General features: G+C 44.1%; 1 protein-coding gene across 1 annotated transcript; it reads left to right on the top strand.

Moving 5' to 3' along the window:
• Positions 1-4,316: 4,316 nt before the first annotated feature.
• Positions 4,317-5,610, top strand: LOC121834221 (uncharacterized protein K02A2.6-like). The gene is made up of 2 exons (XM_042287970.1): positions 4,317-5,399; positions 5,545-5,610. Exons 1-2 carry the CDS (start codon positions 4,317-4,319, stop codon positions 5,608-5,610), a joined length of 1,149 nt encoding a protein of 382 aa, XP_042143904.1.
• Positions 5,611-24,234: the final 18,624 nt, after the last annotated feature.

Here is a 24,234-nt window from a genome sequence, read left to right as displayed (position 1 = left end):
TAAAAGTGTGTTAGTCTCACAACACCATTGGCGTAATAGTGGAAGCATGTTGAAATAGGCTGGTTTTTGGCAAATTTCGTTTTACCTCAACAAGTTGAAATTGCTCGAGCGATTGTCAATTTAATGTTATTTTTTCAAAGCGCGATTCAGGTGCTTTTTTGCAAAGTAAACAAAACATTAACTACGTACAGAACTTAATGGCGATGTTGTGCTCCTTCACTGTGCATACTAAGGAGTCGTGAGCGATATGGGCTCATCAGAACCGCCCACTGGGAAAAAAAAAGAAGAATCGATGTGCGCGTTATAGTCACCATAATAGATTATTATGTTGACTTTATGATCTCGACAGAAAAGCTTCGTACTCTAACTACGGGCTTGTGGGCTGCACCTCGTGTCAGGTGAAGAACTTCTTTGCGATTGATTGGAGCAAGACACTATTCTGAAATGTGGTTGTACAATGACGGCTCTATGACTTTACGGCACTACTGGTGCTACAATAAGAGCCCTAATGCCTCCTACATGGCGCCAAGGCACTGATAGCAGACGACAATGTTGGTTTGATTTAGAGTCTAGCCCCTTTCTTCCGCATTTGATTTATCCCTGTCTCTTTTCAATTTTGACATTAGGCTCCAAGCTGATTTCAGAGCTTCGTGTCTGTCAATTCTCTCCGTCCTCTTGCTGTAGAGTTTATCATGTATAGACCAACACACTGTATACAAACAAGCCTGTGCTTGCCCACACCAGGTGTGGGCATTGCGCAAGCGCACAAACCAGATTCCCGTGAGGTGAAGCTTCTGCGCATGCGCCGTGGCGACAACAGGGCCACCGCAGAGGAGCGACGTCAGAGCCGCGTGTTGGTCTATAAGCAATCTCTTATACCATAGCCTTTTGGAAACCCGGATAGCAAATACCAGCAGAGAGAAACGAAAGAATTCGAGAGAGAGAAGTATGCAGGGGAGGGGTCGCGCCGACGACCTCGGAACTAACGTCCCTGAACGGCTTCCCCTCCCATTTTCCCCACGCCGTCACTAATCTCTCCTTTCTGGGTGAAGTGGACTCGACGACCTTGGGGGAGGAGTACACTGCGCATTCCTAAGCTGACAGTGCCGGGGAAGCTACGCGCCGGCCGGACCAGTCAACACCTGCACCGCTCTCTGCGCGTGGTTACGGGAGAGAGTGTGATCACGTGAATACAAATAAACCTGAGTTTGGTTCACTGAGCTTCTTAGCTTCCTCTGCACTCTCAGCTTAGGGGTGATGGAGTCCAGACCGCGAAACACACGCACACACGCACATACGCACACACAAGCACACAGAAAGTGGGATCGCGAGCACCAAGGCCACACGATAAGTCAACGACTGGAAGGCGGTGGGGACGGTCTCCTCAATTTCCAACACGCGCATCCGCGAACTGCAAGTGGGCAGGTGCGCTTCGCAAATTATGCATGTTTGTTTTATTTTTATTTTTTTTGGCACAAATAGCTTTTTTCTCGAAGAAGCAAGAATGGCAAGTTAATCATGCTGATACCAGGACACCGTGGGTCCGTTTCCAGGTTGTCCGAGTGCATTTGATTGCTTAGCAGACTGCTTTTATCGGGCGAAGCGGCTCGGCATCTCCGCTATCCATGGGCAAGAACGGTGGTTCTAGAGTTCCGATCACCAGCAGCGCATTTCGTCTTAGTGCCAAGTGCGATCTTCAACATGCGGATTGCCAAGAACATGGATATTCTTTCGGCAGCACCTACATACCGGTGATCTTCCTTTGTTGTGGGCATACATGTGACCACTAGCTTCGACGGACCGAAGACACGACGGACCGCTTTCTCTTCCATGTGAGTGACAAGGAGAGGTCCTCTTGACCACTGGGGATGGGTATTCTTGCTACGCAATCTACGTTTTGTCACTTTCCGATGAGTTTGAACCATGTCGGACTCTCTGCCAGGGATCTCCGACGAGTTCAACGCGGAATCCACAGCGATCGGCCCGAAAAGCCCTGTACAGCGCTATTTGTAGTGCTTTTTATTCTAATAGACCGCGAGAGACATTCTGATTGGTTATTTCTGTGCTCGAAGTTTGTTTTATTTAATTTTTCTTGTTAAAATACGGCTGCCATTTCGGCGGCAGTTGTGTGCTGCAGTAAAAAGTCCTCCAGGTATGTCCAAAGCCGAATACCACAAAGCGTTGAGTAGTGCTTATTTGACAAGGTTGGGCTTGTTGGGTGCAAGTTGAGTGTCAGCTATGTCACCGCGCTCTGCGAGTGCAATTGCCACTAATTGTCTTTACACGGCAAGCTATTTTATATTCGTGATTTTTTTTTAATTCTTCGTTGATTCAAGCATAAAATTTTGTTCAACTGTCATGTTCTTACGTGTAGAAATATCGGTGTGAACTTAGAGGGCGAGATTATAATTCTTAAAACTTCTTAAAACTAGATGAAAGGTTAAGGGACGCCATGATGTTGCAAGATTAGAGCTAAGCAATTGATAAAATAATCTTCGTACTATTCGAATTTTTTTTTAAAATCACTATAAATATCTGAATCTAGATCGATCGAGCTTTGAGTAAGGAAAAGTCAGACGAACACAACAATAGTAAGCGCCTGGGCCGTCTTGCTAGAAACAGCGTCTCAGAAATTCCCTTCCCCCGAGACGGGGGAAGAGAATTTAAAGCACTGTCAAAGCCAGCGTACGAGCTGAACGGGACTCAAACCTCGACTGAAGACGCTCGCGCGTTCCATCCTTTACAGTGTTTTCTTTTACCCAGTCTGAGCTGAGACACTGACTTCAGCAAGCTGGCCCCGGTGTCTTACCTGCGCATCTATTTCTTTTAGAAGGCAGTACTAAGTTTTTTATATACTAAATAATGAAAAATAATTCACTGGAAAAGACACTTTATCATATAAAAAAGTAAAAATAAAAAAGTCGGTAGGCTTTTTCGAGATTTTATACTTGAAGAGCAACTGAACCGATGAATCGAATAGTTAATTAAAGGGCACCGATTACTAATGAAGTTATGTTTTATTTTGATATTCATTATTGACAGGCGTAAGAGAGCTGAGAGCCTCTGAAACCCTTCACCTGAATCCAACCCCCGCTTCTGTCTCGTTCAGAATCCTGTGGTCATGCCCCTGTGTGGTATCCCCTTCCTCGCCCAGCCCTCTGCCCTGTCATCTACCGAGCCTGCCGCCGACCCTGCCACCGAGTCTGCCCAGGCCCCCGTGAATGGGGGCCTGGGCAGACTCGGTGGGGGCTCGGGCAGACCCGACAGAATGGGCCAGTTTCATGGTAGTTGTCGCAAAGAAGGACAAAGTTCGTATCTGCATGGACCCAGTTGACTTGAATTGAGCCCTGAGGAGAGAACACTACCCGATGACGACAATGGACGACATTGCCGTTCGAATCGCGGGAGCGAAAGTGTTCTCTGCGCTAGACGCATCCTCAGGATTCTGGCAGATCGAACTTGATGAAGAGAGTTCAAAGTTGTGCACCATGAGTACTCCGTATGGAAGGTACAGGTTTAAGAGAATGCCCTTCGGAATAAGCACAGCACCTGAAGTTTTTCAGCGTGTCATGAACGAAGTACTAGATGGACTCACCGGAACAGCAGTCGTGATGGACGACATATTGGTGTGGGGAAAGACTCGCCAGGAACATGACGAGAATCTGCGACACTTGCTCCAACGCTGCCGTGAAGTGAATCTACGACTTAACCCAAAGAAGATCCAATTCGCGAAGACAGAAGTCCGCTACCTCGGACAAGTGCTAACTGGAGATGGAGTTGCTGTTGACCAAGAGAGAATCAAAGCCATACTGGAGGTCAATGAACCAAAAGATCGCAAGGAACTTCGAACATTTCTCGGAATGATCACCTACTTGTCGAGCTTCATACCACGACTTTCCGAGCGTGCGGCACCACTACGAGAACTGCTGAAAAAAGAGATTGCATGGGTATGGACGGTAGATCAGCAAAGAAGTTTCGAAGACTTGCGAGACGCTTTGACGAAGGCACCAGTGCTGGCTTACTACACTGCAGAAAAGCCGATTACGCTGTCAGTCGACGCAAGCCAATGCGGAGTAGGGGCCGTTATCACCCAAGACGGAAGACCAATAGCGTACTCATCGAGATCTTTGACAGCCGCAGAAATGAAATATGCGCAGATCGAGAAAGAGATGCTGGCCATTGTCCATGGTTGCAGCAAGTTCCACCATTACATATTCGGCCAACCAAACGTAACAGTAGAATCCGACCACAGGCCGTTACAGGCTATTTTCATGAAACCGTTGCATCAGTGCCCGATGAGACTGCAGCGAATGAAGATGGCTCTCCAAAGATACTCATTGGAAGTAAAATTCATACCTGGAAAAGACTTGCAGTTAGCGGACGCACTGTCACGGTTTCCCACGAAGGAAACAATGCAAGAAGAAGAAGAGAAATTTCAAGTCAACTCACTGGAGCACATATCTGTCACACAAGATCGGCTAAATGAAATAAGAGACGCAACTGCAGCCGATGTTAGGATGCGTCTACTGCGCGAGTATGCACAGACGTCATGGCCCGAGCAGAAAGAGCAAGTTCCTCAACTCGGAAGGCCATTCTGGTCCTACAGAGAGGAGATCCACGAGGAAGACGGCCTTGTGCTGCGGTCAAACAAGATAATAATTCCAACGGCCATCAGATCCAAGATTCTCAACTTGCTCCACACGGCACACGCGGGCAAAGACAGAATGAAGAGAAGAACCCGAGAAATTTTGTTCTGGCCCGGAATCAACGCTGACATTGACCGCGAACATGACAAATGCAGCAAATGCGAGAAGTACAAATCAAGAAACGCCAAGATGCCACTCCTCAGCCACGCACTGCCAACGCTTCCTTGGCAGTTGGTCGGGACCGATTTCTTCACTCATGAAGGAAAAGACTACATAATCCTGGTGGATTTTTACTCATTTTATTTTGAGGTAGAAGAAATGAAAAGTACCACAGCTTCCAAAGTCAAAGAGTTCTGCCTTAAGGTATTCGCAACACATGGACTGCCGTTGAAACTTACGAGCGACAATGGCCCACCATTTGGCAGCCGGGAGTTCAAGCAGTTCTTGAAAAACCTGAAGATAGAACAAGTTACATCAAGCCCTTACCACGCTCGATCAAATGGCATGGCTGAACGAGCCGTGAGACAGGCCAAACAACTCTTGCGAAAGAGTGCCAACACTGAAGAGTTTTACCGCTCCCTCCCTGAGTGGCGCAACACTCCACGAGACGATGTCCTCCAATCGCCAGTACAGAGACTGATGAGCCGACACACAAGAACACTGTTACCTGCGCGATCGGAACATTACCTGCCGGCTGTTGTGCCACCCAAGGCTGTCACACGTCGTCTCACAGAAATAAGGCGGCAACAAAAGGCGAGCTACGATAGAAGCTCAAGAACAATGCCAGACATTGACACGGGTTCTACAGTCACCGTCTACAACACCCTGCGGCGCACATGGTCACCTGCCATAGTCGTGGGACATCCAGTGCCGAGGTCCTACGACATTTTAACCCCAGGGGGTCGGGTCCACCGAAGAACCCGTGAACACTTACGAACGGCGACGGATTCTCGACGAGAGCTGACCTCCACGGGGAAAGACACAGCCTGCACGGAACAGAGTCCCAGTGACTTTAACCAGAGTCAGCCTCACCCGGAAGCGCGGCCGCAAAGAGGAACAAGGAAAAGAAGGCCACCACAACGATACCAACCATGTTGATGGTAACGCTCTAAGCTGACTTTACCAGAGAAAAGAGATGTAGTAACTAGCGATAGATGGCGCCACGTCTCCCAGCGGTGCCGCGTTTTGAGCACGAGCGCGGAGCGCGCGCAATAAAAGATCATTCGTTCGAATCTCCATGCTGGCTGATGCGTAATGCTTCCTACAGTGCCCTACACTATGTCCCCTTGGCCGTCTAAGTCACCTGCACAAAGCGCATACGTGTCGCTTTCAGAGCTTGTTTTAAACAGATCTGTCCGGCTAAAAAAAAACACCATGTATAAAGAGAAAAAACAAAGATGAATGGTTCTCAAGAACATTCCACAACCATTTTAAACGAAATTTCGGCACGTTTTTACTGCATTCCTTTCAGTTTTACGAAAAATGAAGAAAACAACTTGGCAGATGTATTTCATTCTTTTGCTCAAACCGTTTCAAGGAAAAACTAGTTCTAGGAGAAATGCAGTTATGTTCACGTGCAGTCTAGACCTTTCTGGCACCTGCCGGAACATATTTCGAAATTGTTGCTTGTCCTTTCCTGCCCTATTTTTTTTTTATTTTTTTGCGACAACATGCTGAGGCGGTGCAGCGTCGTGTCAGGTGATTAACACAACGGATGTTTTTGGCAGGTGATAAACTCTACTATATTGTACCTTTTTGCGGGAACCTTTATTTTTGTTTTTATTTTTACAACTAGTTTTTCGATATTATCGTTATACGTAACTTTCTGAAGGTCACAGAAGACAGAAGTACTCGAATAACGATGCAACCTTACGTCCTCTTTCCTGTACAGCTTGTTCCTAAAAGGAGAGTCGGCGTTTATGTTTTCTATACACATAATCTAATGAAGCACCGCTGAACACTTAATAAAGAGTTTTGTATATGGTTTTCGCCGTCCCGCAACGCTCTCCGCATCCCGCAACGGTACACGGAACTCTACAGTCAACGCCATCAGCGCGCAGGCGGAGTAGCGGGTTCTTGGTTACGGAGGGCTTAGCGGAGGTTAAAACGCGGTTTGCGAAAACTCCCTAGTAGTTTAGCTACATATAGCGCTAGCGGTCCGGACCACATGAGAAATTTTCCGAACTAGCCGTTGCCGTGATCAATCGTGTGCTTTTGTTTGGGAATCCCCACCTAATCATGGAAGTTGTCGGCCGCCATTTTCTCATTGAAATGCTTCAAAAGCTTTTAGTTATTATTTACATCAAGGATCCCGCCCTTTCGGGTGCATAAAAAACGTAAAAAATACATGCCGCAAACATTTTAGTTACTTTGAATTTATCCGAAAAACTCTCAATTTCGCGCACACAATGACCAAATAAGAAAACAAAATATACGGTATTTCACAAATAACTTTCATGAAAAGAGAGGGGCAGTGGTTCGGAGGAAGTTGCACTTTACTTTCCTTTAAACTCAAGAACTCCTGTCAAAAGGGGTTCTCCTGTTATCTCGTCATAATTCCTTAGAGACGAAAGGAAACATTCTCCTCTGTTGTGGGTGAGAAATTCCTGCTCTCTTAATTAAAACTCAAAAACTGCATTTTCTGATAAAGTGCTCAATAATAAGGTATATATTATGACTTAGAAAACTGAAACAATATTCATGTCAGCGGACACTTCCGATAAAAGAGCGCTGCGGAGAATTGAACGTGCATGTGGACAATGTGTGTGGAATTTATGTGGCGTTTCATTCTCTACTAGTTCGATGGATCCCTTAGTCGCTAAGCGTCGGTAACACTTCACCGTCTGACGTTGAAACTAAAATGTGACGCATTTATGCGCGCCAAGAATAAGACAAAAATGTGGGATGTTTCTTCAAGCAAGATATGGTGTAAAACGATAGTAGGGTGAAAAAGTTTGCTTTAGTCTTCGAGCTTTTTCCAACCTATGTGGGCCACGGTTCTTAACTTTTTCTTTCGGCAAGGCATTCCATCGACAAGGGTTTGAACAAAGCAGTTTACATCTCCTTTACCATAGTTTGGACAGCACAGGAACTTGCGATTTTTGTATTCATTTTTCTTCATAAAAAAAGTATGCCGATCAATGTGGAGTACCGCAACTGGTAGTGTTCAGCTTATGTCAGCGGTAACAGTACTTAAAAAACGATAGAATGCGCCCAAACCTTAATTATGTGACACATATTCGGCAAACGCCAAACATTAGTAAATATCTACAATAGTAAAGTTCATCCTGCACATGATTGTGAAGAAGAAGACGACAACGCTGGGGTAGTGGCGTGTCTGACCATTGCGCGTCACGCTCCTCGCGCACTGCCCGGCTCCTATAAAATATTTGTATCTCAATTAGCGGATGCGTCACTGTCATTTACTGCCGGCCGCACATCTGCGTAACAATATTAGAATTAATTAGAGTTCAAGTCCTAGTGGCGATTGAAGATATCCTTCCCCATTAATTTACTGAAGACAGCGGACACATGCCTCTGCCTTCCTCCACAACTCGAATGTCCTTACCAGCGCGTGTCTCGCGCATCGAGTAATCTTCTTTATTTTTTGAGTAACCAATAGGCGTCTGTGTCTGTCCCCATGAACATGCCTTCCTTAGCGAAGGTGCATGGCCGAGCATTAAAAAATACCTGGGTATTTTACGGTAATCAAAACTGAAGGCTCCAATCTACGCGGTGAAGGAGGCTGGACAGCGAAGCTGTGGTATTACCTGCAACGATTGCCCAGTGCGCTATACACCTTTTCAACAACGGCGCAACCATCTTGAATTTCGTTACTTCTGGTATGCGTTAAAACATTCGCTTGGAGTCTCCACGCCAGGAAGTTGTTCACGAAAACTGCGTGATTGTCACACATTCTTGATCGGCATCACCTATATTTTTTCGCGCATTCCTGGCTGAAATGTTTCTTTATTTTTTCGTTCCGTATACCAGATACGAAACCCACGTGACTGAGGACGAAAGAAGACGAGAAACGTCTCTAGACAACTTTTATGCCAAACGTTAACAGGTGGTGCTCCACGCTTTGACGTGCCAGAAAACTTTCGGTTTATAAAAAGTATGAACAAAAGCTACCTTAACACCCCCGCACAAAAAGTAAATAAAACGTTTAACCGCCAATTTTCAGGTGAACGCCAAAACACCGAAGGAGTGCGAGATGTGTTAAAAGTTTTCGAGTAGTTTTTTTGAAAAACAACTAGCCTCCTCCAAGATGTAATATTGTACAGCTGCTCTTTAAAGGTGCTCTTTAAATCTCCAGCTTTATTGTCCCTGCAGCATTTATACTTTTTAGTTCTGGTGACGTAAACAAGCTGAACAGGCTTTAAAGATGGTGTTACCGCAAGTCGCTTGGGACTCAAGCGGCAGTTCGTGTTTGTAAACAGCAAAAGTGTCAATTCACAATGATTGACGAAAGAAAAGTAAAGCACTGTACCAAGTAGTTTTTTTATACGAAATACTTCATACGCTGCCGTTCGCGCGGCAGTTTATGCAACCCCCATCTTTACCGAGAAACGCATGCGGTGAAATATACGTGCTTCGCAATGTTAGTGGGGCTAGTTACGTCACTCCAGACGTTGCACTGCCGTTGCCGCGGCAACTCATGCAACCGCAGTCTACCGCTAGCGCATGCGGAGAGCGCGACGTGCTAATCATCTGTCACGTGGTTTTGACACTTCTTTGGTGGCTTTCCTATTGAAATAAGTCTCAAAACCACTTTATAAGAGATAAGCGCGTGTGAGTTTTCTGTCGACGCGTAAAAACTAACTCTATCCTGCGACTCATGTGCAATTTCGCTGTGAAAATAAACATGAACACACTGGAAACGCTTTCTAGCGGTAACGTTGCCATTGGACGTGGGCCGACTTTTTTCAAGTCTCTTTTTTTTCAGTGTTTGTTGCATAAGATGCGAGGTTCACTGGTGAAGGTTCTAAATGGGCAGGTTTTAGCCGCACGAGAGCAGTTGTGTCCGGGTGTCGGGTGACCAGCACAACAAAACCCTTCAGGGTTTTTTTTTGAACCACTCGGTTGAGTTGGAATGTGTCATGAGCGCATACTTTATACTACAATGAAAACTCTCGACCAGCACCCTATTAATAAATCCGTCAAAAACTTCCAGTGCCATTCGGTGGAAACGGGTTAATTTCCACTCATTTTCGCCAGAAACTAGCGCAGTTTACCAGTTTTTTGGTGGCAATATTACCGGCCGCCCCTTTCGCTGGATGTTTTACCAGAACCACTTTCGATTACCCGCCGGTGGAATCCTACTGGAAGCCACTCTCGTTTGCCGGACACCGAACTTCACTGGAAGACGACGCAAGGGGAGCGGCGGAAGGCAAGAAAGCCAAGACGAGAAGGGGGACGGTGTTTGTAATGGTGGCCGCCACTGCAGCGGCATTCTCGTGAGTGCCTGTTTTAGCTGGAGAAGACGCTGCAATCCTGCAAGTGCGTGCAGCGAACTGTTTTGACGATCCAAAAAGGTGGGCAGTTTCACCCGTTTTCATTCGAAACCAGCGTAGTTTACCAGTCTTTGCTAGATTATTTTCCGGAAAACTGATTTCGCTGGAATTCCACCGGCAGCGGGTTTCTAGATTTCGCTAGAATGTCACCGGCAGGCACTTTCGTTTACCAGACAACCCAGTTTTGCTAGAAATCTTACCCGAAACAGGTGACTCGCTTCCCTGTTTACCGAACTTCACTCGACGCCGACGCGAGGACAGGGGGACGCCGAGACGAGCCGGGAACTGGCTGTGTAATTATGGTGCGTACAACACACCGAGGATGAGTCCCCACGCACCCTGTCTCCCTCGCATTGGATTCATGGGGAAAATGCAAGAGGGTCGTTTTGCTGACTGTTTTAAAGAAAATTGGTTTCTTTGTCCGTCAACGAGCAACGGCCGGCCAGAAACGGATGCTCAGTCTCGGCTTCTCGTTCCATGTGTGCGACCTGTATATTCCCGAGCAGCGGGGTGTGGAGGTGAAAAGAAAATATTTTTCAGTGACCTGAAAGTGCCTTCCGTCGACGTCCGAAAGAAAAATGAAAACACGGTAAGTCCCGGTGAATTCCGGCTTTACTGGAAGTGAAAAGGTCCCATCATTCAGTAAAATATATTTTTTTACTGGAAATAAAATTCCGGTACAAAACTGGTGACATTTCGGTAAAAAACTCCTGTTGCAATCGGATCAAAATGCCGGTGACATTCCGGTAGTTTTTGGCTTTACCGGAAGTGAAAAGAGTCCCATAAATCAGTAAATGAATAGTTTACTGGAAATGAAATTCCGGTAAAAAGTATTTTTCAATAGGAAGACCATTTGACTTGGGATGGACAGTTGCTGTCCGGGATCTTGTAACGCCGAAGTGTTGTGTAAACACGGCGAAGATGCCGAACTTAAATTGTCGTCCTCTGTTGGTGATAATTTCTGAATGACATTCGGAGCGTGCCACCCACGAGGTCACGAACGCTTCGGCTACACTTGCTGCTGCTGAGTCCGGTAGTGGTTGTGCTATCGGCAATTTCGTAAGGCGGTTTGTAAAAGTAAAAATGTATCGTTGCCCCTGCGAGGTTGGGAGGGGCCCTACAAGGTCAAGATAAACCTTGCCGAAACGGGCAACTGGTGGCAAGAAGCTCGGCTATGGAGGAACGGGATAACGATGTACTTTAGCTAGCTGACATGTCAAGCTTATGCCCATCCAGTCCCGCAGATCTGACTTCAGCCGTGGCCAAACCTAGAGGCTGGTCACCAGATTCGGCGTCGCCCGTACAGCGGGTTGCGGCAGCGAATGAATAGCATCAACAAGTTGCCTTCGTAGCCCAACTTGAGTAAACGGGCGATGTGTTCCTGTTGATGTGTCGCAGAAGATGGTTATGTCTCCAGGGAATTGGACGTCTTGGAGTCGAAGGAATGTACTTACCGTGCGCTGCTGCTGCAACTCTTTGTCGGAAACCTGATGATGAGCCATCTAGGTGACATAGACGTGTGGAGCTGAAGAAGCGGCATCCATTCTGCTCAGCTTATCAGCAGGGACGTTGAACTTCCGTTGTACAAGCCGAATTTCCGCGGTGAGGTCTGGCAAGTGTGCAAGCTGCCGCGTATCTCGACGCCTGGAAGTGAAACCCGAATTACGGATGGTGTAGGTTAGGAGCATAGGGTTTGTCCGGATGACAAAAGGACGACCTTCGACAAAATGTCGAAAGTGTTGGACGGCCAAATACACTGTAACCTTTTGCTGTAGGACCGCGCGGACAGTCGTTACTGATGCCTCGCTCATGATCGAGATTTGCGGTCAGACGGTGAAGTACGTCGCGATGTTTGTGACGAGTCCCTGCGGTTGGTGTCTCTCACGTTGTGCGTCGCCGAATCAACGTTAGCGACGGAGAGCGCTCTAACCTCCATCACAAATCTGCCAGGCCCGTGATATCTGTCAGTCGAGAGTTATCGCAGTAGCATGGACCCTGTAAACGTTGCAGGGAAGACGCTGCAGAAACATTTCTTGTGGTAGGGTGTCGTCTGTTGCTTCGCTCATCAAAAAGTTGGGTCATTCGTTTCAGCAACTTTGAATGACGGCGGTCGCCCAGCACATCCGCTGTAAGTAGATTTGTTGCAAGCGGTAGCGGACCGACACCGCGGTTTGCTGCAGGAAATTTGCCTTGATCTGGACGAACGGAGTCGTGGCCACGGAGTGCGAATGACTGATATTTACTTAGTCGCCCGCTGCCGGTGACAGACCAAGTACGACATGATGATACTTGCGCTCCTGGCTGGTGAGGCCGGGAAGATGTATTTGGGATTCAGCCTGCACAAAGCAGAGTCTCTGTTTTCTGCCCCAGTACGGCAAATGTCGAACCGCCACTGCAGAGAACCACCACTGCAGGTATTGAGCTCACCGATGCCGGTATCTTTCCCGGCAGGTGACACAGATGCAAGGGAAATTCTCAGGTGACTTGACCTGCTCCGTGGAAAAACTCCGTAGCGCTCAAGCCGATTCTGCAGAGCGGACTTGTCTTTTATTATCTCTTACTCTGGGACAGCAGGACATTTTATGAAAATAGCTTTACATGCTGCTCCTACAGTACAAAGAGACGGTTTTTTCGCCTGGCCTTTAAATTCTCGTTATCCTTTTTCTGAGCTGAAAAATGTGCCATTAATTATGGATGAGACGGCGGGCTTTTGGCAGTGGTTTGCCTGTAACGTAAGATACGTCTAGTTTTTTGTCCCCACCGAGCCGTCTATGTGACCTCAATATCCCTCACGAGGCTTTGTTAGCCGCTGGGTTATATAGCCGTAGTGACGAGATAGACGGCATAGGAAGTCGAAACTTACTCGCAATATCCTCAGGCGCTCCAAACAGTCTCTATTGTAATAGCTGCGCACTTGTATTCAGATGAATGAGGTCGGCAGCAACATATATATCGCTGTTTTCATCTCATGTCAGGCATGATTTTAAGCTCGAATTTTAAATTTTTATAAAGCAAATGTGCTCCGGCACCATTCTCCATACGAAAGACAGCATAAAAGGGAAGCTTGGTGGATTTATTGCTCTCAAGTTATTGACCATTCAATCGGTCGAGGCGAAAACTGACGTTCCTTCAGCCTGTCGAAGATGGCATGTTTGACCACTCGGTATTTTGCCACTAATAAAACCAGTGCACTAGGACTCTTAGGTGACCAATTTTAAAATAGTTTTCATTGTGCCCATTAAAATAAAAAAAAATATAGTCTTTGCAATTTAAAAAACCTCTGTGTTCGCATATTTTTGGAGAAGTTTGAACATTTTTACACGTTACTTATTTAAAATATATAAATTAACTTAATATCATAAGATGTCGTAAACCTACTTATATTTTTTTATTATAAAATCAATATTCTATGTAAAGCAAAACATTTGCTGCATACGTTTGAATTACCCAATGTTCAAAAACTCTTACGAATTCGGGATCGATTTTCTCAAAAACTATTTTTTATTGTAGTATTAGTAAAGGATGCAAAAGTTTTAATAATAAAAATAAATAAAAAGCGCGGTACATTGTTTATGTATTCGAAATTAAAGCTTTAATCTCCTTAAATGTGCGTTGTTAACAAGCCTCCACGTGAATGCTAGCTATTATGGCCCATATCGTGGCATGAGTAGGGTTAATGATTTTATACTAGTATTAACCATCAAGTTTAATCATTAATAAAATAAAAATATAATTATTACGTAAGAGCAATTTTTGATTTCGGGCTGTTACAAAGCTGTTCAGAGTTTCACACTATGCAAAAAGACAAAAAAATGAAATTCCGCAAATGCTCAACAAACGAAATAACATATCAAAGAGTAAAATTAAATATAACCTTGTTTTCTCTTCCCTAGGAGAATCTGCGACAGGTCTACAGAATATCCGCCGTTCCGTCGGTATCCGTCGGAGCAACCGGGCCCCCTTTTTGCCCTGCTTTGGGGAGAGATAACCATACAAACTAATTTCCACTAATATTGCATCTTCTAAGAGATATGCCGGCATACGTGTATACGAAGTCACGAAGTACGAACATACGAAGTCCATGGGTCAGAATTCAGGTAATTTACCGTTGAAGAATTTGAACGATGCCGTCTTATGGTGTATTCGCACGACGGAGTTTCTTCCCGAGGAGAAGAGTAAACGTCGTCGAGTTTTGAGGTCACGTGCTTTACGTCACGGATATTCGCTGATCCCTCGAGCTCGCGGTGTGCTCGCGGGGACCCAAGGAGAATCTGCGACAGGTCTAGAGAATATCCGCCGCTCCCTCGGTATCCGTCGGAGCGACCGGGCCCCCTTTTTTGTCCCCCTGCTTTTGGGGAGAGATAATGATCAATTAGCCCCGAGAAGTTCGCGTGGCGCCCCCTTACGGCAAACCGGGGTGACGTCACGGCGAGGAGGGAATTTTTCCCCGACTCGCCCCGCTCGCCTTGTGGAGGCTCTGACGACGCTAGCTGTCGGCGCGCTCATTTCTATTTAATATTTTTTGCCGTGTTTTTCGTAGGAAGTGTACAATTTGATATGTGCCTTTATTGAGGTATGGCCTATAGCTGCAGGCGAAATTTCAACCAACATTTTAAGCATGGTTGACAGGGCAGGCAACGCGTGAATCACAGCTCGTATATGAAAATAAAGAAATATGGTCACAATTTCAGGAGCATCACTATAGATTTACATCTCGCACACTAAATGCTGCTGATGGTTTGAATAAATTGGCACGTTATGTATACTACTTTTTTTTTTGTATCTGTTTTTAGACAAGATCGCCGAAGCAGAAAAGCTGCATGCTGCTCGAGCAACATGCTAAATAAAGCCTGGGTCATGGCGAAAGAATCACAAGTAAGACAGCCCAAGTGCAGGGGCAAAGTAAAAAAACAAGGAACATTTATTATATACATCGCATTTGACCTTTCTTGGATTCGGATAGTATTTCAATGGACTACACGGGTGGAATCTGTGGTCTTTTTTATATCAATCCTCAAGTAATGTATAACAAAAGTGAGCGAAGGTGTCTAGCTCGTTATTAGTCCCTTAAGCCTTAAAACTGAGATTTTACTTAAATCGAATTGTCCTGAAGCAAAAATACCAGAAACTTTTCTCACGCAGACTCTCGCCCTTCACAGGTTCCACATTTTCTGCTGCTAGTGCTGCATCTACCACTGGACAGACGTTCGGATGCTTGCTGTTCCTCCTGTTTTCCTCTGTTGTCAGAAAGTCCAGCTGTAGGAAGTTTGGAGGCTGAGTAAGCTTTTGGACACTTGCAGCAGTGTCTCTTTTAATTGGAAATGACAATTCAGACTAAACGGTATATTTTCCGAATACCCAAGGCTGAAATAAAAATGTCAGGAAAAAGTATAAACATTCCAATTTACGGCACTATTGCTGTGCATGTTTTGGGCAGTTCAATACATATCATACACGCAACTGGGGCAATTCGGCCGTTTTTGCTGCTACCATACAAACTAATTTCCACTAATAGTGCATCTTCTAAGAGATATGCCGGCATACGTGTATAAACTATATAATTAATTCCCGAAGAAGCTTCATTTATGTAAAACAACCCTGTTCCACGAGCACTTCAAAGATAATCCGACACAGGGCCTTTGAAACATCTGCGAACCATCGCATGCGGAGTGGCAGCGCAGAGTCAGGGTCGCGAGCTAATTTGCCGACCACCCAAAGGCCCATGATATAAATGCCACTTCAAATGCCTTAAAAGCGGGATGTAATATCGTCCTCAATCATGAACATGCAAGAAACAGACTTCCAGCGTCTGAAACACTTGCACCATCGCTTCACCGATCCCTTGAAAAATTGCCTTGTGTCGTGTGGACGGACGGGGAGGTTCATCGGCGGAATTGCCTCCGTCGATAGTTTTCGGGATTCGTAACCCATTTTAAAGGTAAAAGGGATAAGCAGGCTTATAAAATGTACGGAAGCACGTCAATATCGGCCTAACTCAACGTCTTGTACACCGGGTAAACGAAGTCCAGCTCCCCGAAGAGCTTCCGACACACAACGCCAAACCAGGAAACCGGTGCTGGGAAGAGCGAGCCGATGTGAGATCGCGGAGCAGAGTCCTTCCCCTGACGTCACGGTACACCTCATCCAATCAGGGCGCGGCGACCGCAGCGACGCTTGTGTTCGCTCTCGGGGCTATCAATAGCTTTGAAGTGTGGGGTGCCTTTTCTTTGTTATTTTTTGCTTACTTTTTGTTCGACGAGCCCCCGAAAGTCGCCAGGAGGCTTGAAGTGTGGTACGTGTTTTGTTTATTATTTTTTCCCTGCCTTTTGTTCAATGAGCCCCCGAAAGTCGCCAACAGGTTTGCGAAAAGAAAAACTCCGGTGACTCAACTACATGCGACTGCGTCGTGCGAATGCTCGCTTGGATTTTCTGCACTGCCTCCTCCTTCTCGTGCCGTTTCCTTCTCTCAGCTCTATGACGTACTCGGCTTTCTCCGGGAATAAAGATCTCTCGTGCGAATACACCATTACTGCCGAGGTCCCCCCCTGAGAGGGGCGAAGGAAATTCATTGTTGAAACATCCTTGTCTGTCAGCTTCATGGTTTCAGTGTATGTGCTCTGCTACTCTGTAGTTTTAATATTTCTTTTTTTAATATGGCGGAATTTCTCTTCGGTCCTTTGCTTTGCTCCACACGCGGACCAAATGCCCTTTAGATGCCCTAGTCTTCCTCCAGGCCTTCTTCGGATCCCGAAAACAAGTTATTTCTTTTTAGGCGGTGGAAAAGAGACCTATCCCCTTGACTCTATGGCTCAGTTTCTCACCAAGCATTATTCCAATATTGTATGGCTCAGTTTCTCTACGAAGGTGCTCGCATCGGTTATAAAATTCGACAATATTCTTTTCAAATTACGCATTGATGAATGATGCTTGATAACACCGTCCACTCCTTCGCACGCGCTTTTTCCGTGCCCTCACGTTGTGTGGATTCACTTGGTGACATCTTTCTTTTTCTTGAATTTGTATAACCGGAACGATTATCAATGTAGCATGGAGCGCCTTCAGAAAAATAAATTACATCAAAAACAAAGACAGCAGCACCGTAAGTCGTTCTTCGATCAATGCGAGTGCAAAGAACGCGTGTGCAGAGTCGTGGTAAATGTCATCACTCACCACTCCAAAGCTTAGCGTTTCCTTTGTGGTCGTGGCTACTATAGGCGTCCACACCCACACTAGAGCTCCAGGCGCGTAGGTTGGGGCGATGCGTGTCAGATCTTAAGGAGTCTTCACGGTGTGCTGTTGATGAGTAGTGAGCAGTCGGGCAAACAGGCGACACTACTCCTCGCGGCCTATGCAGTTCATAAGCAAGTCGCCACTATTAGTCATACTTAGCAATATGGTGTGGGAGGTGGACGTTGCCTCTTTCTTATAAAGAAGGCAGGAGGGAGAGTAACAGGTGGTGCTTTATATTGATCTGTTATATGCAAAGGCGATAAGGGACAGTATGGTCTCCCAATTGTTCTAATGAAGGGCAATGCACATGGCGATCCTATCTGCCAGAGTTCGATGGAAACGTTCAGTCAAGCCGTTGGTTTGAAGATGATAGGGAGATGTGGTGCGATGGCCGACGTTGCATGCTTTAATGAATTGTTCAGCAATTTCGGACAATACCTTTTGGTACAGCATGGCATATTATTATGTTAAAAACAAAAATAGTGCGACAGATTCGCCTGAAGCACTTGAAAGTGAAGCTGTTTCAGCGTATCGCATAAGGTGATCAATAACAGTAATTATCCAGCGGTTTGGTGGTGAAGATAGTGAAAATGGGCCGAATGGCCCATCTCCACTATCTTCACAAGGCTCTCCAAAGCAACAAGGTTGTTATATATATTAGGGCGTAACTTCAAGAAGTGTCTCCCAAAGTTAAACAAAACTCATAGTTTACAGATACGAGGCCCACTCCAAATGGACCAAATCGTTATAATGGCAGATTTTGACAATCTAACGGCTGCAGTAATCCGGCCTGGCAACTGGTATGGCGCTTTTCTTTTGGCATTATAAGCATGCTTTTACGTATTTTAGGACAGGACCATAAAATATCGGGCCAATAATAATGTTCCTTTAGTCGTGCATAGGCTTTAGAAAAACACATGTGGCCATCCGTAAGTTCTTCATAAAAGTCAGGAAGGGGGTTGGAGCGCATCTGTGCAGGAACTACTATAATCCAGCGGTTTCCGGAAGACAAAAAGTTGTGTCAAAAAAGGATTCTTTCAAGTAAGGAAAATCACTGCACTTGTTTTCGCAGCAATTTACTTAAGAAACTGTTCGAGGCGTTTGGGAAAAAAATTTCAAGAAGTGTCTCCCAAAGTTAAACAAAACTCATAGTTTACAGATACGAGGCCCATTCCCGAATATCCCTGGGTCTGTAAGTATTTAAGGTCTCACATGGATTGAAGTTTCTTTCCAACTTTACGGAGAAAATTAACGTCGCGTAACTTCTACATTTTCTCACTTACCAGTAAATTTGGCGGGAAAATTGATGACAAGTAGTCTGTGCACCAAGTCAGTTTCCCCGCTAAATTTACTTGGGAGTTGGACATCACGTAACATTTGCATATATTTAATTTTCCACTAAAATGTGCGGGGAAAATTACATCATGTCACCAATACATCTTACGATTTTCTTTCGAAATTTAATAAAACTAAATAACAACATAATTTTGTTCTCAGTCCCAAAACTACTGTTCGCTGTCGTTCTATCACAAATTAAATGAGGGGTGCTTAAAGGAACAAAATTTACTTACAGAAAGTTGAATATAAAGTGACCTGGTGGAACACGGTTCCGAGAAAAAGCACTTTCGCCGAAACAAAAATCTTTTGCGCATTGTTTAGGGGTGAGATTTAGTTTAACGTCGCCACGTGTTTAACTTTAGGCTTAGTTCGGGTCGATACATTCAAATTTTAGAATCTCTCCGTTTCCAACATATTTTTCACAACATTGATATTGCGGTAATTATATTTGTTAAATTGAGGCGGGCGGGGATTTTATGAGATACTCCTGCAATTCACTAACTTAAAGATATTTTGGTATATTTTTTTGTTGAGGTTGCTTTTTTGTAACGCACGTCATCTACCTTGGCATCTAAAACATGTGGTCTTCTGTTTCACATTTGAAAATGCATTACCGTAGTGACTACCTCGAGCTCAGCTGGTTGGTTTGACAAACTTCCGAAGGTTTCCAGCTGAAGGTAGAAGTAAAAACGATGAAGGGGAGAAGAAAAGACACACAGTGCTTGACTGTCAACCATTTACTGAAAATCATTTTTTTTATTGTTTTCTTTTCTCCTTCGTTTTTACTTCTACATACAACTGGAAACCTTCCGAAGCATTGCCGTAATATTTCTAGTGGTAGCCTATTCGAAACATAATGCAGATCTGGTGAAAACAACCGGTGTGCCAACTTGTGGTGTACGATGAAAAAAAGTTAAAGTTTTAGACTTGGTTACCTGCGAAACTACTGTTTGCAGGGAGGAGCGATGAACCGGAGACGACTGCCCTTCCCAGTCAGCAATGTTCACTTATCTTGCGCCGCGGCAGAGTAACACAATTTATGCCGATGTCGCCATTGGCCAATTTGCTGCAATTACAAGAAATTAGGTATATTTGGTGCTTTTTGGAAAAATAGCATATCGTGCCACAAAATATGGCTTGGTTTAGGCACGTAGCCAGGATATTGTTTCGGGGGGGGGGGGGGGGCACCCATGACAAAATGCTGTATGAGGGGGAGGGGGGAGAGGAGATACCAGCAAAATGCAAGATTTCGGGGGGAGGGTGGCCCGGGCCCCATGTCCCCCCCCCCCCCCCCCCCGGGCTCCGTGCCTGGCATGGTTATTTTTCGGGGGTGGGACATTTCTTGGTATATTACGCTACATCCATTATTGCGACTTGGCGATAAAAGTTGTTAATGTTGAAACTGAAGGAAGTGCGCAGGCGAACAGGATTAATAATTGCATGGTAACCGAAGAGCGGAATAAAAAAACTGAACAAAAACACAGAATATGTTGAGATGCTACACGTCTTTAAGTGCAATATCAATAAGTTAATTTTTTCCATCCCGTTTTTCTTCCATTCCTGGGTTTCCTTAAAGGTTGTTGCCATTTTTTTTTCAATCGGAGCCTTGTTGACCCACAGTCGACAACGTTGTACCAAAGGAATCGATTCTTATGTAAGAACACTTTTTCAGGATTTTTTATTAATATTATTCCATAAAGAAACTTCGTGCATAGTACACAGCAGAGTTCTATTTTATTACTTATGACTGTAGCATTAGCTTGTTCCGATGTTCGGAAACTGCTGATGCAGCATTTATTTGAAAATTCAAAGAAATCATAAAATGTGACCATGGTAACAGGGTTGTGCTAGTTTAAGTCGCTCATAGCTAAATCATGTGCAATTTTTTTCCTTTTTGTCATAACTTCTCATCTAAAATCAGTTTCTTTAGAAAAAATAGAGTAAGCAATAAATACATCAAACGCGTCCTATGTTAAAAAGAAAAGCTTTCATCTGTTGAAGAGAACATTGCCAAAAAGAACCTTCATGGGCGCCGCCGAGTGACGGTGCCATAGGTATCCCGAGTTAGGCGAATATACAAGCCACCTGGTTCCAAGAACTTTGCACGAGGGAACTTCACCGTCAAGAGCCATGCCTATTCCGGTGAAGTAAAATGAAGTCAAAATCAGTATCGACGAATATACAATTGCTGTTATATTGTTCTAATGAAGTATAAATTTATTTATGGTCTACGAAACTTCATTTATGGTCTACACACACTGGTTATCTTGAAAGGATGGAGTCATCAAGTTCATTTTTAGGAACCCTATACATCATTTTTTTTATTTCTCACTCACAAGGCAAAGTGAACTTCACAGGTTAACTAGGTTTTTCTTTTTTTTTTAAATATTACGTATTACTTAGAAGACAGTATAGACACCATTTTATTATATTATCTGTTATCGTTTTCTAAAGCAGGTGCATGAGGTTCTTTCTAAAAATTAAAAAGCAAAAACAAGTGACATATCTGTCATTCAAATTTTTATATTTAAAAAAAAGAACTAACAAAGATAAATCCTGATCAACAGCATCCTTCAGTATACGACCACATATTTTTTATTACAAAAAAACACACCAGAGGTCATGAAGTTGCGTGTCAATGAATATGGTGGAAAGTTTAGGTGTATTGAATCTAGGAATTATTTTGAAATATTAGAACGCGATTTTCCATTCCAGTATTGAATACTAAGGCACAAGCGCTACGCGTCTTTACGGTGAAGCTTTACCCGGCCTGTTTAAAGTAATGTCTGAAGTTCCAGCGAAAGGTTTTTTTTTCAAAATTACATGAGATGAAATGAAATATGATAGTGTCATGTACATGGTTCAAACCTGTCAGCGTCTGTTATTGATCCCAAGTTTTTATTTTTTTTTTAAGTCAGACTGCTGCCATCAAAAAAACCTAGCGTGGCGGAAAGTCACCCCTTAGTTCAGTAAGGAAAGTGGTTCATTTTGCTGCCTTTCAATGCTGCGTCTGAGTAAAGTGCAGTAAAGCGCATATGTCTTGCCCGCACTAATAGTGTCGCGATGTGTACGACTACTGTAGAACATCTACTCGAGTATATTATTACGGACGGTTGTGCCATCTCCCGATAGGCGCACCAAACAGACGACGTACTCATTGATCTGCTCGCTTCACTTGTTTGGAAATGGCACCACAAGTTAGATCCATCGTTTTCTCGAACGTTTGCGAAACCATTCACCGTTGACCCTGACCAATTGCTTTATGTTTCTAATGAAGCTTTAAGATATAACCAAATTGCCTCACCTAAATTCAAACTTGGCGAAATTTCAAGCATTTTCTGTGCAGGTGCCGTGTCCTCTGGTTTCTTTTAGAGCGCTAGGATTCATTGTGTAAACCTTTTATGTGTGTTAGATATATTGAGGTGTATATTTGAGAAATATAATTTTTTGGAACGCCCCTAATTATTAATAAACAATTACTTGTCTATTGTTAAGTCGTTTTAAATTAAGGAACACACTTTTGCTGACAAATTTCACATGCACTTCACAAGTGTGGCACTAAAAGCACAATGTCTGTGTAAAACTGCTGTTCATGGTTGACCTGGACGTTTCTTTCATAAAAAATTGCTGAACAAGCATAGCGCAATGAAATTGGTGGAGGACATTAAGGTCATTTGTCTTAAATATTACGCAAGTGGAATGGCGTATTTGACGGGTGCGCAGCATTTCCAGGTAGCGTGGGGGTCAGCCGTGTGTCTGTTGCCATGGAGCAGCGGTAAATGATCAAATTTTATGTGAAGGAGAAAGTTAAACCAGCTCGATCGGCAAAGGATAGCAGCCTGTGAGAAATCAACACATTGGTACCTTCGTCCAACTGAAGTCATGTAGATCAGTTGTTTGTCTTTTTTTTACGCCAAATGAATCAGGAAGAGGTCGAAACAGAGCTTCTGTAGACCATTTTGCCACCTCCGCTACGCTTTCCCGAATGAAGACGCCACTATTACAGATGAACGGCGCCAGCCTTGCCTGCAGAGTCCCAGATCTTGGTGCGTGTTGTGGAGAATGTTGCGGGACATCAGAAACAATCTGCGAAAACTACCTAATAGTTGTGGTGTCTGCACACATACGGGGAATGCTTCGGAAAAAATGGCATAGCTTCGTGCCTGTTGAAAGCTTCATTAGGTTTGTAGAAGTGAAAGTCCCAGCAACCTTGAAAAAAACTGGCAATTTTTTCACTTGTCCTTTCTTTTTACGAAAATAATTTTGTCGCAGGCACTGATTTGTAGATCTACAAACCTTGCAACAACAGTCAAATAGTGTTAAAAATAATAATTCTAACAGATGTCTCAGCTTGTGAGCTGCAGTGGATACCCCAGAGTACGTATGAGGCACGTCCTCGATCAGACCGAAGCGATAATTGGGATTACAGAGTCCCTCCAAGTATGCGCGCCCTGAACATTGGACAACAAATTAAATTGGACGTCAAAGCACTCTTCTTCAACAATGATTATGGTTGCTATTGTGTTACCGAAACATCGACAGACTTTGGAACTACTAAATAAATAAATGGGAGTTTAATATAAATCAATATTACAAACCTGAGATACAGGATATAACATTTGTTATATATATATATATATTTTTTTTTAAATGGTTCAGTATGTTCACATAATTAATCAGGCTCATGACGCTTTCCCATCTGCATCTGATGTAAAGTAGCGAATGTATGCTCACACATATAATCTCTTAAAATCAAACTACCAAGCAATATCGTTACTCCTATTTAATGCAACTTCCACAGAGTTTCTTTGAATGAGTTAATAAGTTGAAACCTGTTAATGCGTATGATGAAAAGATATAGTTACAGAGCTAGTGAGTTCTGCAGTGCTTCGAAAGGGAAGGTGTCACAACATGGAGAGTTTTCGCACCGATCTTCACGGTTTTGAATGTGTAATTAGCCGGGTTGAATGATGCATCTATACAGGTGTACCCCTGAATAGGGCTTAATTGCTACAAGGAATACAGAAAACAAGTAATTACAAAATTTTCCAGAAACGGCAGTCTTAAAGTTTCCAATATAAAAAGTCTAATTACAGTAATTTAGAAGTAATGCCGAATAGAATTCTCTAGAAAATTATGAGCAAAAATTGCCTTTCACTTACTTTCCGCTGAAAACATAAGCTAGGCGCACAAACATATTTCGCGTACCTACAGCATGTTGTTTTGTTTTAACTGTGTAAATCGTAAAGCTGAACGCCCTGTATATTGTTTTTGTGATGCATATATTGTAAAAGTGCGCGAAAGTACACAAACAGCAAACTTCGGATATAATATCAACTACTTTATTTTTTGTTACTCATCATGTCGCTCATCTTTATGGGTTCCAAAGAAGCTTTTGCCGAAAAGTTCGGAAATTTTTCAACAGCAAAACGGGAAAAAGCAATGATTATTAACAAATTAACGGTCCTCCGTTCCGCTTAGAACTCCTGCTTGCCGAACTGTCT

The sequence above is a fragment of the Ixodes scapularis genome, unplaced genomic scaffold (assembly GCF_016920785.2).
Source record: "Ixodes scapularis isolate PalLabHiFi unplaced genomic scaffold, ASM1692078v2 ptg000712l_1__unscaffolded, whole genome shotgun sequence".
Classification (NCBI taxonomy): domain Eukaryota; kingdom Metazoa; phylum Arthropoda; class Arachnida; order Ixodida; family Ixodidae; genus Ixodes; species Ixodes scapularis.
The sequence above is the reverse complement of the archived record's forward strand: the minus strand, read 5'-3'. Positions and strand labels throughout refer to the sequence as shown.